The sequence below is a fragment of the Saccostrea echinata genome, unplaced genomic scaffold, assembly GCF_033153115.1.
Source record: "Saccostrea echinata isolate AGI-Se365-2 ecotype Australia unplaced genomic scaffold, CSIRO_AGI_Sech_v1 ptg000014l, whole genome shotgun sequence".
Taxonomy (NCBI): Eukaryota; Metazoa; Mollusca; class Bivalvia; order Ostreida; family Ostreidae; genus Saccostrea; species Saccostrea echinata.
This window is the reverse complement of record NW_026889763.1, coordinates 16,474,637-16,489,638: the sequence shown is the minus strand read 5'-3', so window position 1 is coordinate 16,489,638 and position 15,002 is coordinate 16,474,637. Positions and strand designations below refer to the sequence as shown.

General features: G+C 31.1%; 1 protein-coding gene across 1 annotated transcript in view; it reads right to left on the bottom strand.

The window, feature by feature from the left end:
• Nucleotides 1-1,515: 1,515 nt before the first annotated feature.
• LOC133187288 (VWFA and cache domain-containing protein 1-like) overlaps nucleotides 1,516-15,002 on the bottom strand; it is a 33,459-nt gene continuing 19,972 nt past the window's right edge. Inside the window, exons 12-23 of the mRNA XM_061322650.1 lie at nucleotides 13,673-13,853; nucleotides 12,060-12,196; nucleotides 8,556-8,731; nucleotides 8,244-8,351; nucleotides 7,431-7,544; nucleotides 7,002-7,098; nucleotides 6,669-6,764; nucleotides 5,323-5,463; nucleotides 4,436-4,539; nucleotides 4,123-4,252; nucleotides 2,317-2,437; nucleotides 1,516-2,046 (exon numbers count right to left, since the gene is read on the bottom strand). Coding sequence (XP_061178634.1) covers nucleotides 1,730-2,046; nucleotides 2,317-2,437; nucleotides 4,123-4,252; nucleotides 4,436-4,539; nucleotides 5,323-5,463; nucleotides 6,669-6,764; nucleotides 7,002-7,098; nucleotides 7,431-7,544; nucleotides 8,244-8,351; nucleotides 8,556-8,731; nucleotides 12,060-12,196; nucleotides 13,673-13,853 — 1,722 coding nt within the window. The 3' untranslated portion in view covers nucleotides 1,516-1,729. The remainder of the gene's footprint in view (nucleotides 2,047-2,316; nucleotides 2,438-4,122; nucleotides 4,253-4,435; nucleotides 4,540-5,322; nucleotides 5,464-6,668; nucleotides 6,765-7,001; nucleotides 7,099-7,430; nucleotides 7,545-8,243; nucleotides 8,352-8,555; nucleotides 8,732-12,059; nucleotides 12,197-13,672; nucleotides 13,854-15,002) is intronic.

Genomic DNA, 15,002 nt, shown 5'->3' with positions numbered 1-15,002 from the left:
ATACTTTTGTTTCGATTATTATTGATTCTGCTCTAATTATTAATGGACTGGATGTTTTTATGGCCAGTTATTTGTATGATTCGGGGATATGTTGTTTTTGCTATGGCAAGTTATTTGTATGATTTGATTCATAGTCTGTGCTTAATTTTTGTACTAAATATTTTCGAGCGCTGTGGTTATTGATCGAATTTTTTGTCTCCACCAATACAAACTGCATTTGCCATTCTCTTCATTAATGATGATAATTTATTAACGCCAACGTTGGCTGTCTTTTAAACCATTAGTCAGGAACTGACATTGCGTGTTGCATTGTGAGTATGTGTGGCTAAATAAAATGGGTCATCAGGTTTTGAAAAATAATTGGGCCTCTTTTCTGAATATAATTTGTAAATAGCAACATCGATCCGGCGCATCAGTATTTGCCCACATTTTGGGTTTGACAACTCGAACACCTCTTGGATTATGTCTCCCTACGACATGGATCTATGTTCATTTGAATATCTCTGTCCGAAACAAAATTGAATAGCCAACATGAGTTTAATATATTCTGAGGACTTAATACACCTAACAGACCACATTCCCATAGTTTATTTATAAAGGGTCTGCCTTTTTTTGATTGATTTCCTTTACCTTTGCTTTTGAGACAACGCTGCTGTTTTGCCTGGAGAACTTCACGCACTTTAACAAATTCAATGCTTGAATCAATCTGACATCCATACTTCATTTTGCGTAAATGTCAATCATAGCTACCCGTGAATGATCAAATTGTATTTGGTTCATAAGAACCATCTAGCTTTCGGACACTCAAAAAAATTACATTATTCAAATTCAAATCTGAGGGAGGAATTGTTTCTATTGGTCGGTTCTCATTTTGAGTTTCAAGAAACGATTTCAGTTAATTCATATCAGCAGATGTTTTTTCCACGTGTTTTTGTTTTCTTGGTCGTTGAGGTATTAATCAATATCGGTTTCTTCTACTTATTCAAAACGCAATTCAGGCATCGGGTGCTGTGAGACAGGCTTCCCTTTACTTGGAAATGACAGAGTCAGATCTGTTATCTCAATCTCAACTTCATAAATCAATTCATCATTTGCGAATTTGGAAGATTACCATTTTATCAAACCTGTACCACATCCATCAATTTCTACAATTGAATTATTGGGAATACTTCTTTACCATCATGCACATGTATTTGTTAATTTACATTACTCCACGCGCCGTAGGGATATAAAGTGTGGATACGAAAATGATATCCTATGAGCTTTCCACTGTATAAGGGGGTGAATATCTGAAGCTGATGGTAAAAAGGAAGATATGGAATATATACAGTATATATATATATATATATATATATATATATATATATATATATATATATATATATATATATATATATATATATATATATATAAAATCTTAAACGTGTTCTGAAGCCGATAATATGGTAGAGAAAAGAGATGAACAGATCAAAACCTAGGACCACAAGGAAGATTCAATTTTACGATCCTATCGTTTTTGATAAAAAAAAAATGATGTTAAACAGTATCTCCAAGGCATAAACTTCAATAAAAGAGCTACCAAAATATTACACGCTCATCACACTGAGATACCATTATGTATCAAATACATGTATACCAGGTATCTTCTCCATACTCATAAGAATGGTTCTCAACCAGATGATAAGATACGATATTGTATGATATTCATAATTTTTTCTCACCCACTCCTTTATTCTTTGCCATCTTTTATTTTTAAATTTTCTTCTGCACGAGCACTTAGTTCAGGTAGTTCAGGTATTGTGACGTAATCAGTAGCGGCATTGTAGTCAAACTGGCTACTGGAAAAGTCGGACCCAGTATGAACAGGGTCAAAGTATGTGTCATCTGTTTGAGATCGTCCTTTTCGTATAACGAAGAAGACGATGATGGCGACGACAATGACGACGATAATAATGACCACTACGGATACAGTAGGAGCAACTATTTCCACCAATGAATTACTTTCCTTTGAGTCACACTCTGCATTGCAACATTTAGAACTGCAATCTAATAGAGAGTCTTTTTTGATAACATATTCGAAGCCAAATAAAATAAGTACAATGGCAAACAATATACAGTTTCTTTTCAATGTTCAACTCCATTGTACACCTGTGATAATTAAATTATCTGAATTTGTTAGGCTACATATAATTGTTTGTTGTTTCTAACTACCTTATCTTCCAAAATGAGTTTAAACTCTTAATGTTATTTTTGTGTTATTGTGACAAAGTTTAAACAGACATAAAAATGTCAAAACAATATTCTGTATGTTTTTACCTTTTTCGACGCACATTTGGTTAGGACAAGATTCCTTCAAATCGCAAAATCCTCCAATCAAATCAAACAATTTTCCCTCCTTCGTACTTGTACACCATGAACAGCCAGATGTACGAAAGCACTCACTATAAAATATATAAAATATATACAGGTGTATAGAATAAGATTACATATCACATAACATACTACTAGTATTCAAATGTGTCTGTTTTGTAATCAGCATTTTGATTGGCTTTTGCTTGTGACATAATGATAAAACGATTCAAAAACACAATGTTTCATGACGTATTTCATGTAACAAAACTCAATGACACAAGACGTAAAACTCAAACAAAATGTAAAAATTGCTATAGAATGGGAATAATTTCTCATTTGTTTTTTGTGACTGTAAAACTTCCAACTCCGCTATCGCTTAGCAGGTAAAACTCAAGTTTGCAATTGTTAAATCAGCAATATCTATTTCCCATATGTATTTTGCTAATAAAATGTGTAAAAAAAACTTCGGCATTCAATACACCATAATACAGATGGGGAAATCAAAAGTTAGGGGTTTTTTGACATAACAAACTCTGAACGCCGTGCAAGCCCTAATCAAAATTACGCTCACGTTGAAAAATTTAACGGTAGTAGCTATGGGAATGGTTCTTCCATTAATTGTAACTTACTCAAAGGATACTACAGGAATTTTGAAATGTAAATCATATTTGCAGATGAGGCAACGATTTAAAAAATGTAAATATAAGCACTGAATATTTTATTTTTTAAAGACGTAGTCTCATAACTTCAACGGTGTTTGTAAACAAATTTTCATAATGCACTACTCAATTTGTTTGCACACAGAACTGCAGTTTTGAGACTACATCTTTCAAAAAATAATAATTCAATATTTGATTAACGAACACATTCCATAATTTATTCCATAAATTTATTTTCCCGAAAGGAATTTACAAACTACAAACTAACATAAAGAATAATTAATTCTTTGAAAATATCATTAATTCAATTATTGTTCGCAATAATCGGATCGATGGGCGCATCAAATCAAATTGTTCTAATAAAATGAATGGATGCATGCATCAACTGAATTATCGCTCTCATCAATTCAATTACTCTGCTTAACAATATGACGCAGACATTGATGGATTTAATTTTCGCGCAATATAGACCTCGGTATGTATGATTTCTTCTTCTCTTTCATCTAATTGAAAATATCTTTACCTTTTTTACTAATACTTTGCTAGAGGAGGGAATTATTTTAAAGAGAGCAATAATTCAATTTAAGAGATGATTACATAAATTATTGATATGTTGAATTGAATATGTTAAATTGTTTCTCTCTTTAAAAAATTTTTACCTGCGCTCATTTATTGAACTAATGATATCATTAAATCAGTTGAATATAGAAATATTTTAATTTTTGTGCGCATTAACTCAATTGATGCGCGCATCAATTGAATTGATAAGAGCAGTACTTATTAAGTATTAAATCAATTATTGCTCACAAAAATTCAATTGAAGCGCACATCAAATCAAGTATTGCTCTCATGATTTCAATTGTTGCTGATATCACTTTAACAAATTAATGATACCAACAAATGAATAATGCGCGCAATGATACCAACAAATGAATAATGCGCGCAAGAAATAAGAACCGAATATATCATTAATTGTTAAAGTTTAAAGAGATCTTCAACTGAATATTTTCGCGCATCAAATGAATTGACGATATCTTTAAAAATTAAAGATAGCTTTAATTATTTGAGTTTATGTTAATTTGACCTTCGCTGTGTACTACTTTCAAATAACTTGCCTTTCTGTTTTTCGACAAGGACAGCTTGTTGGAAAGCAGGTATCTAGATATCTAGTTCTATCTTCCTCAGGTGGACTGACAGAACCAAGAATTGGTAATTTAGGATTACAAGGAACATTCTCATCCCTGAATCCAAAAAAAATAAAATAAAATAAAATAAATAAATAAAATAAAATAAAATAAAATAAAATATAAAACTTAAAAAATGTTCAAATAATTTCATTTAATGTCCGTGAAATTTCAGGGCAGTAAACAAGGGGTTGTTGTCATGACATAGTTCAGCTATTGTAGACAGGAAAGTTTACTTACAGGTTTGTATATTTATTTTCACAGTCGTTAAAATCCAGGCTCTTGAAGCAAAGGCAAGTACATTGTCCTGCTCCGCATTGCACTCTGCTGGGGGGTTCGGAACTCTAGAAAGTGATATCCTTTCTATTTATATAATTGATCAAATATTAATGTGTAATGCCCTCTATTCTAAATTTTATCTTACAAAATACAAAATTCCCAAAATTGATTTCCATCAACAACGATGCATTATTTTCAAATGGGAAAAGAAATGGAACATGATGCGAGCATTAATTTTTTTTATAGAAAAATCATTTTATGTTTCATCAGATATGGAGAAAATTTGACACAGTTATAACAAGGGAAAAAATTATATTCATAACATAAAGCAAAAATATGAGGTATATCTGAAAATAATATTTAGTGTAATACATAATAAATTTATTAGAAAAACATAACGAAGCGATGCTTTTTGAGACGTAATATCACGTTGTTATCTATACTTGTAAAATAAAGTGCGTCCATCAGCAAGAGTTTTCTATTTTTTCCCTTTTGCAGGGAAATAATATTCGATAATCATAAAAATGCTGCATATGATAGTTGATAAAGTTTGAATTTTATATGAAAAGACAGAAATATTCCAATTTTTAAGTGGTAAAAAAATGGGTGCAAAAAAGTAAAATATTAGCAAAAGGAAATACAATTTAATGTTTGCGCCATGTGATTTGTCTGTCTTACAACAAAGAAATATTTGACTAAATAAGGATCACCTAATGAAATAAAGTGTCGGATAGTTTTGAATTATATTTTAGGTGGAAATTATCTCTCTTTCCAGTCATTAGATCTTTTTTTCAGAAAACACAAAAAACTGGTTTGATCATATGGTAAATGATGTGTAGAGGAAATACCAATTCAGAACAGCATGGTGATTCCTCCTTAAGTCCCCTTTGTTTTAAAACAAGAAAGACGTTTGAACCACTAACTGGGCGCATTTCATACCCCTCTATGGAATCGACTATTCCATTCGGATGGCTCTGTGGCAATCTGACCTGTACAAAAGATGATGTACAATTTACATACTTCATTTTGAAATTTGTTCTCGCAATAAGGAGATCTTTTCTCGTTTCAGAAGAAACTATTCGACTTCCGGAAAAGGAGCTGGCGAGTTTCATTTGAAACAAGAAAAGATCTTATTGCAAGGACAAATTTTGAATTTAAGTCTTAAAAGTCTTAAAAGTCTAAAAATCAAAAATAAATAAAGAAAAACTAGAGGGGGAAACTACAGATTTTTTGGACAATCCTAATAGTGTGTTGCAGATCACTCATTATTTTACTATAAGCTTGAATATCAATGTTTGCAATCAATGTTGTACTACTGATTACAGGTATTCATGAATGAAGTGTACAAACTTTTAATGTAAATTGTTCCTTTTTTTGGAGTGTACGTACTCTGCATGTAAATTGTTCCTTTTTTGGAGTGTACTCTGTATGTAAATCGTTTCTTTTCTGGAGTGTACGTACTCTGCAAGTAAATTGTTCCTTTTTTGGAGTGTACCTATTCTGTATGTTCCTTTTTTGGAGAGTACGTACTCAGCATGTAAATTGTTCCTTTTTTGGAGTGTTTGTACGATGTATGTAAATTGTTAATTATTTTGAGAGTATGCATACTCTGTGTGTAAATAGTTCTTTTTTTGGAGTGTACGTACTCTCTATATAAATTGTTCCATTTTGGGAGTGTATATACTCTGTAAATTGTTCTTTTCTGGAATGTATGTACTCTTTATAAATCGTTCTTTTTTGGAGTGTACATGTACATGCTCTGTATGTAAATTGTTCCTTTTTTGGAATTTAGGTACTCTAGATCTGTATATAAATTGTTCTATTTTTGGAAATTATGTACTTCGTATATAAATTGTTTTTTTCCTAATGTATGGGAGTGTATGTACTCTGTAAATTGCTCTTTTCTGGAATGTATGTACTCTTTATAAATCGTTCTTTTTTGGAGTGTACATGTGCATACTCTGTATGTAAGTTGTTCCTTTTTTGGAATTTAGGTACTCTAGATCTCTATATAAATTGTTCCATTTTTGGAATTCATGTACTTTGTATATAAATTGTTTTTTTTTCTAATGTATGTACTCTGTGTATAAATGTTCCCTTTTTGAAGTGTATGTACTCTGTATGTAAATTGTTCCTTTATTGGAATGTATGTCCTCTGTATATAAATTGTTCCTTTTTTTTGGAGTGTGCGTACTCTATATGTAAATTGTTCCTTTTTCTTCTCTGTGTCTCTGCATGGCTCTCGGAACATTAAACCAGCTGCTATTAGCGACCGCGATATCTTACCCTCCTGTAAACAAAGCAAAATCACTGGAAATGTACTGTTAAGAATTCAAACTTAAAAATCATATATAACCTAATTCAATTTAAAAGTTTATAAACATGATTTGTTCTGTACATTGTGTTGTAAATGAGCTACCCTCTTCTGTTTTTAGTTAAATAAACTTGTTAATTTACATTTTAAATGAGAGGATTCTTTGTATAATATTGTGTTTGATTTAAGTGCAATATAGCATTCTAATATTACCATGTAGGTGATATGGATAGATTCTTTTATTGGAGACGTTGTTTCAATATAATACGGATGCATAACCAGGAATCCGCTGTTGTCTATCACAATACAGCTAAAACACAACATAATAAAAGAATACAGAAATGTCAAACATTAATTACATGACATAGCATCAAATTTTTTTAAAAATCGTGTTTAATCATAAACGAGTCAATAAACATAATTATTCTGAATTCACTCTAACATTATCTCTGACGTAATCTCCAAATGATATGAACTGCAAACAGAAATAAATGATTGATAGGCATCACACAAGGTGTAACATGTATCTGGGAAAGCTCAAAGAATTGAAAGAATTATTACCTGTAATAAGTGGTAAAGAATTATTACCTGTAATAAGTGGTAAAGAATTATTACCTGTAATAAATGGTAAAGAATTATTACCTGTAATAAGTGGTATTTGCACATACAGGATAAATATCTTTAAGCAGCTGGTTAAAGTAGAAAATGGAAAAGTCTGTCCCGATAACCGCCTCTATTTTGGCATGGTTTGTTTCGCTACAACAAAGTAGAATTGAATAAGAAAAGGTCTATAGGTCCGGACACCCTCCAGGATTATAGGCATATTCGTTACTCATTTTTGTATTTAGTATATTTTTTGTATATAGTGGATTTGTACATGTATTTCAATTTTAATTATCAAATTATTCGACAGGGGATGAAGGTGACGTAAGAAGAAAAGTGTTTGTCTCAGGAGAAATGGGAAAAATATTCAAGACACCTCAATCGAAGGGTTTGGAAAGTCAAATTTTTTTCTTATCCAAACCTCAGTAAATAATGTTCTCTTTCATGAACATAATACTTTTTCTATGTTTCTGTGTTCCTTTTTAAAGACCGTTTTTGACAATGTGATATTGAAAAACTTAAACACTACAGAACTATGCATGCGCATCAGTTTGAATTGATGTGTTAATGCCTTTTAAAAAGGATATTAAAAGTCACTGCTTTACATTTTTCAGCAAAATGTTTTGCCATGCAACACATTTGACCCTCTAATCGGCACCCAACCCGGGAAGGAGCCCTTACAAGTATTCGAACAAATATGAATCTACAACACAAACTGAAGCTTTCAACATATAATTTGTCAACTATGTGAACTTTATAACACCATTTTCTGTCACATGTAGTTACACCATATCATCTAGAGGGTACTTTTCTTTTGTTTTACTTTAAAGGACTTGTTTTGGAGATATGTACCGGTTCAAAATGGCCCTCGTTATTGAGATAACTTTTCCAGATCCCCAGGAATCTTCATAAGGAGCGGACACAACATTAAGCAATTTCTGAGACACAGTTCGGCGGTACCTAAAAATATGAAAGTCGTTTTATGAATTTCCTCTAATTTGAAAATAATTAATTTCTATTTTATGATTGGTTTAATTTAATTTCATACTCCAAAGTTTGAGTTTATGTTTGTATGCTAGATATATGTATCATTGTATGAACAATTCTTCAACAATACTTGGAAAGGTACTGTGAAGACTTTTTGAACTTATCTACATTACTTACCAAGGTCTAAGTTTATGATCATAATCATTGGTTAACCGTATTCCTGGGTAGATTCTATTGACACCATCTTCCGTCATTATATATCGCCAAACCAGGTAAGGAGCATCTCGACTAGAGTTTGTTTTCCAGAAGTCTTCAATGGGATGAGTAGCTCGAATAGAATTGATAGCCGACGTCTTAAATATTCAACATAAATTATCTTAAGGACTAATGACCCTCTGCTCTAAATTTCACATTTTTTTTAAACTTCCCAACATTAATTTTCATTAAGAGCTATAGCATCAGCTTCAAATGGAAAACAATATGAGGTATGAAGCGCTGCTTATTTTTTCAGAAATGATTTTTATGTCGGATCATGATATGAATAAATTTTAACACAGAGGATAGAAGGAGTAATGATTTAGTACCACACCATAAAATTAAAAGTATGAAGTGTATATGAAAATAATATTTAGTATAATACCTATTAAATTCATATTAGAAACATAATAAAGCGCTGCTTCCTAAGTCAGAATATCACAATGTTATATGTACTTGTAAGAAAAAAATACATATGTAAGCAAGAGTTATCTTTCTTATAAATATTTTTTTTCATTGAAAAAAAATTTCATACAAATAAATACTCTACATTTGGTACTTGAAATATTAAACCATTTTTAAAATTGTCCTTAAAAAGATAGAACTTATTCAATTTATAAGGCTTTTATTATGGAATTTAAATATTTTTTGTTAAATATAAAAAAAAAAAAACAATTTGAAAAGAAGAGGCAAAGAAGTAGAAGACAATGTTTCCATTATATGTCAGGTTTGATCGAATTGACTACTCCAAGGTCTCAATAATGAAACTCTTATAATGAAAACTGTGAGTAGTATTCGTATTTTTTACTTGGAAAGTTATCTCTCATATCAGAGGGTCGGTACCCCTTAAAGTGTAATATTTGTAACATCAACGAAAATGAAAACGTTATATTCCCAACTTTGCAAATCATTAAATCGATCCATTGTCTTATATACATACTGAGTGCAGGAGTGCAACTAGGGTTTGTGATGCCCTTTCCAGCAAAGCTGAACCTAGTTGTCCACACAACACTATATATCGTTTACTATTTCAATCTCATTAAAATGAGTCATACTAATGTCTTTAAGTAGCACATATGTTTACTCCATTATGCAATAGAGATTTTGATAGATAACTTTTTTTTCATTTTGGACAACCTGTATTTGAGCGCTTATTAGTGTATTTTTGGAATTTGTATTCCAACGCTTTGTAATTTTATGTTGGAATCTGTACTCAAACGCTTGGTAATTTGATGATGGAATTTATATTTAAACGCTTGATAATGTCAGGTTAATAAATAAATAGTTTTGCATTTTTAAAAACTTAAGATGAAGATAGAATTCCTAAAACTTTATTAAATAAAATCAATGAAGTATGAGATAATGTGCATTTTCTTTCATTTTAATATACATGTATATACTACATGTATGTTATATTATTTGCTTTATTTTAAACAATGGATTTTTTAGTATATATATGTGATACGTGCAGTGACATGTTTCATCTCAACTTCACGAAAGAGTTTAAAGAATGACCATTTTGGTAGTCTGTGTGCATGACATAAGTAAACAAATTATGAGAGAAGTAAAAATATATCGAATTACAGATTAATCATTTTTAAAACCTTTTTACAACAAATTAAAAATATAGTTAATAAAATAAATAAATATGTGGAAATAAGTGAAAACTAACTTATCCGACACTTGTGCCAAAAAGGTAGCCTAAAATGGTGAATCTTTCCTAAAACATACATTCATTCTTTGAATTGAAAAGCATTCAGCATATAAAACGAAAAATGATAAAGCTAAAGTAAAAAAAAAAGGGCAGGGGGCATTTTTTATTCATATATATATATATATATATATATATATATATATATATATATATATATATATATATATATATATATATATATATATATATATATATATAGACGAAAACTAAGATTGAGTTAATTTGGTGCTAGGCAGCAAACATATGGATACGAATCATGAAAATGATCAGTATGTATGGCCAGGAATCATTTATTATTTGTGTGAATCATAAAACTACACAATCTCTCTCTCCTCCATTTAAATTCATACTGTGGAATCAATCTTGAAATAATGTGCATTCCACTTCCATGCGATTTAAATATCTCCGCCCATTTGCGGGTACCTTAAATTCGAAAGTGGTCCAGTTCAAATTTCCGGAATTTAAGGCTTATACGTGTTCTTTTCAATGACGTTGTGTGGGATTACAGAAATGTGTTTAATAAAATATTCGAAGTATAAATATCAAAAGCATATGAACGCAAAATAATCATAGATATAGTCTAATGCAAGGCTTAAAATGGGTGGCCGAAAAGGTTCCAAATGACACTTTAAAGTGCTCTCATTCTTTTATATATTGATACCTCTATCGTTTTTTTTTTAAATTTTAACTTTAAAATTTCATTCAGACATACCGGGTATATGATACTTTTTAAAAAAAAAATTAAAAAACAGATTATGTTAGGTCTCGTCATTCGCCGCGCGGCAAGAATGTACCGACCTCGATATGACGTTTCTCTTCTGCACTCATTTTCATTTCATCTATAAATATATTAAAACTCTCATATATACGTTTTATTTCTCGTACACTCCCAACTTGTACTAGATCGACTAGTTTTAAGCTATTTCATAAAAGAATTATTTTAACTTTCCATATTACATTTGCATATTCATCCACTTTTTTCTTCGTAAGTTCTGTCCATCTACATTAGTATTTTATGCAACTTTTGTATTTTTATAATGGTAATTATTTCCTGTATTAGTGTATAAATACTGCATGTAGTTGAGTGTAACATTGAAAATTTTCATCCCAAGAAAACCATTGTCAACTGAGGCGCAGCCAAGGTTGACAATGGTTTTCGAGGGGTGAAAATTTTCAATGTTAAATCATGTTAAATCAGGTTATCAAACCATACAATATTTCAACTGAGGAATAAGAATGTAAGTGCACGATCAGTCAACCTTTATCGTCAGTAACTTACATAAGACCTACGCAAAAGGAATGGATTTAGAAATAACATTTGGACAAATATCAAATAATTTTAATAATACAACTCAGAACGCTTCACAGCAAAATGGAAGTGAGGTTTATTAAAAAGAACCATGTGAAAGTTTAAAAAGATTTGTGGATGAACTGAAAATGAGTGCCAAAAAGTAACGTCATAACGAAGTCGGTAATATTCTTGTTGTGCGGCGATAGACAAAACCTAACGTTATGTTTATCTTCATGTATAAAAAAAGTATTTTATATAAATCGCTGTGTTTATCTTCATGTATAAAAAAGTATTTTATATAAATGATAATTTTTTAGGCAAAAATCAAACTAGGTAGGGGTATTTGTATGTAAAATTTTGTTGATTACATTTGATTATTAAAGATTCTATAGCAAATTAAGAAGCAGAATATAATTTTTACTTTAAGTCCTGGATTTGTTGTAATTGTTCCAGCGAGATATTTCGCATACTGTTGCACTCTTTGTTCAGTTTCTTCAACCCCCTTGTATTCTAGCGGATCAGTGAACGCGTCTGGTGTAAATTTTACCGTCGTTCTGGCTTTAGAAAAATAAATAAATATGGTAAGAAATAATTCCACAAAATTAACTGTAGCTACAATATATTGTTTGTTTGTTTATTGTTGTTTAACGTCCCTCTCGAGAACTACAACATATTCATGTGTTGCTTAAAGAAGATGAAATGAAGATAGTGAACAGTAATTATGTTCAAAAGTCAAGTATGCAATACAGATTTAGAACAGAAGAAACATGGACCCTAAAGAAGTTATAGGAGGGATCAGGTGCCCTGGAAGAGTAAACATCCCCTTTCGAGTGGTGACATCTGCCTTAAGCCCTTTGTCTTATTAATTTTCATTTAATATGCAAATAATAATAACCTAACGATTGTTATAAAAAACAGTCAGTGAACATTCGATCAAATGACAGCTTGTATTGCAAACAATGCCACTGTATCGGCCGAAGAATTTACGATTTTTTGTCTTTAAACGATTATCTATCATCATCTTCTTCGTAAAAGTCTGCCAAGGGTAAGAAACTGTTTGTACATAGAACATGCTCCTGTGTATATCGAATCATTTTGGAGACGTATTACCAAATGCAGGTAATAATCATTTTCGTATATTGCGACCGGTCACGATGGCCTGGTGGTAGGGCGTTTGTTTCGTGACTGGGAGGCATGAGTTTCATTCTCGCTCGCCGCGTCAAACCTAAAACGTAACATAGGTATAGACTTTTCCTTCGCCAAGCACTAGCAGTGAAAGTTATAGTTCTTTCGGATGAGACCTTAAAAACCGAAGTCCAGTGTCACGGTAGGCGTTTGCACGATTAAGATCCTTAGTCTTCATTGCTCAATGGCCCTGACTGCCGATTAAATATCTAAATTTGAAGCCCTTCACAGGTATATGATGAGTATTTATATATGAGTGAAAACAATTTTGAATGAGACATAAAACAACACACAATCTATCAATCGTATATTGCTACATAAATAAAGATGACATCAGGAAAGTTCCCAAAATTATCATAAAAATTTGTGTTATCTAGTAAAACATCCAGATATCAATCAGATGCGTTAGACTCTGTGGAGATTTTATTTTGATCTCAATGGTATAAATCGAATCAATGTATAGATGAAAATGAATATCATTAATTGATAAACGCCTTGGATATAACTTAATGTCAAATTGAAGGCAAGAGACTTCTCCTTTTCATGTAGAAAATTTTAAATAATTTCTGCTTCATATGAATACAAAAAAGGTCTTCAATTAGAGTAATAGAATAAAAATGATTTACTGGTAACTAATTTGATTGCATTCTTTTTTTTTTTTTTGCACTTCTGCAGAAATTCTTAATTATGTAATCTTGAAGAAAAAGAAATCTTTGAAGGAAACACATTTTCTTTTATTTCTCTCCATCATTATCTTTCACGATTTTTAAAACTCTGTTAAATGAACTACAAAGTAAGTTTTTTAATTATTTGACTGTGAAATTGAATCAAATTAGGACCAAACCAGACCTTTTGTGGCATATCTGTTGAAATGTCTACAGTATGGTGGGGGCCATCTGGTTAAATCCCATCTATGGTATACAAAACCCCTGGTGTCTGTAGGCGAACGCGGAAGGTCATTAAGTGTAGTGATGTTGCTATTTTTCTTTAACACAAGGCACAGAGACAAATTGCTTCCAGATGCAACAATCTGTCAAAATAACGTAAGATTTTACTTGGAATAAACACACACACACACACACACACACACACACACACACACACACATACGGTTCCATGGGCTGGGAGAAATGTTTCAAGTTTTCAGACTGCTTCAAATAGTAGGATGAAATGAGCAAACTTGAAAAAAAACACGAAACCATTCTTTACGTATTTCGAATATTTCAAATTGTATCCTTATTGTCTTTGCATAAACTTTTTTGTTTCCTGGTCTTAGTGTATTTACAAATTATATTGCCCTCGGGGCCATAAAACTTAGACGAGCCCATTTTTGATCTAAATCTCACTTTTCTACTATCAATTCCTTTGGTAAAAGTGAGACTGAGATCAAAAGTGAGCTCATCTAAGTTTTATGGCCCCGGAGCATTTTAATAATAGCAGATATCTTTGCTTAAATACATTTATGTTAATTCCATTCGTCTCCATTGTGGGTCAAATTTTTAAAATTATTACCGAAGTTTATATTAAACGTTAACAAAATTAATTTATCCCTTTTGATAGAAAACTTTAAACAATTAATTTCTAAGGTACACATTCCAGCCCTTTGGACATTTGCTTGAAATAAATAGAAATAATAATGCTTTCATAATGATATTACAACAGTAATATTTTTCAGAGATTATGTTACATGTCTTTGGCACCTGATCCCACCTCTGAAGTTTTGGAAGTCCGTGTTTGCTCTGTACCTATTTTGTAATATTTAATGGACTTTTGAGCTTGAATACTGTTCGTTATCTCCATATATTTCATTTGCAGTGTTAAAACTTGATCTTCATTTTTTTCATGACGTGTTGGTTTTTGGAGTTGATTTTAGATGTTAATTCACACTGAGCTTTGTATATTTTGTAACTTAAGCCAATTTATGTTCAAGAAGAAAATAGTTTTATAAAGCACAGTGTCGTCAGGAATCATACAAGGTGCTAGTTTTGTGATTTTTCTGTATGAAACGCCTTTTCCTCGTTTAAAATTGATTCAGTGATTTTATATTAGGAAAGTGACATGAGAATTCAGATACAAATATCAGAGTACTTCATGGAGAACCGAGATGTCAACTTCAAATTAACACAATTTTTACACCAGAAAACTTGGATTATAATATAGCTAAGGAACAGGGTCAAAG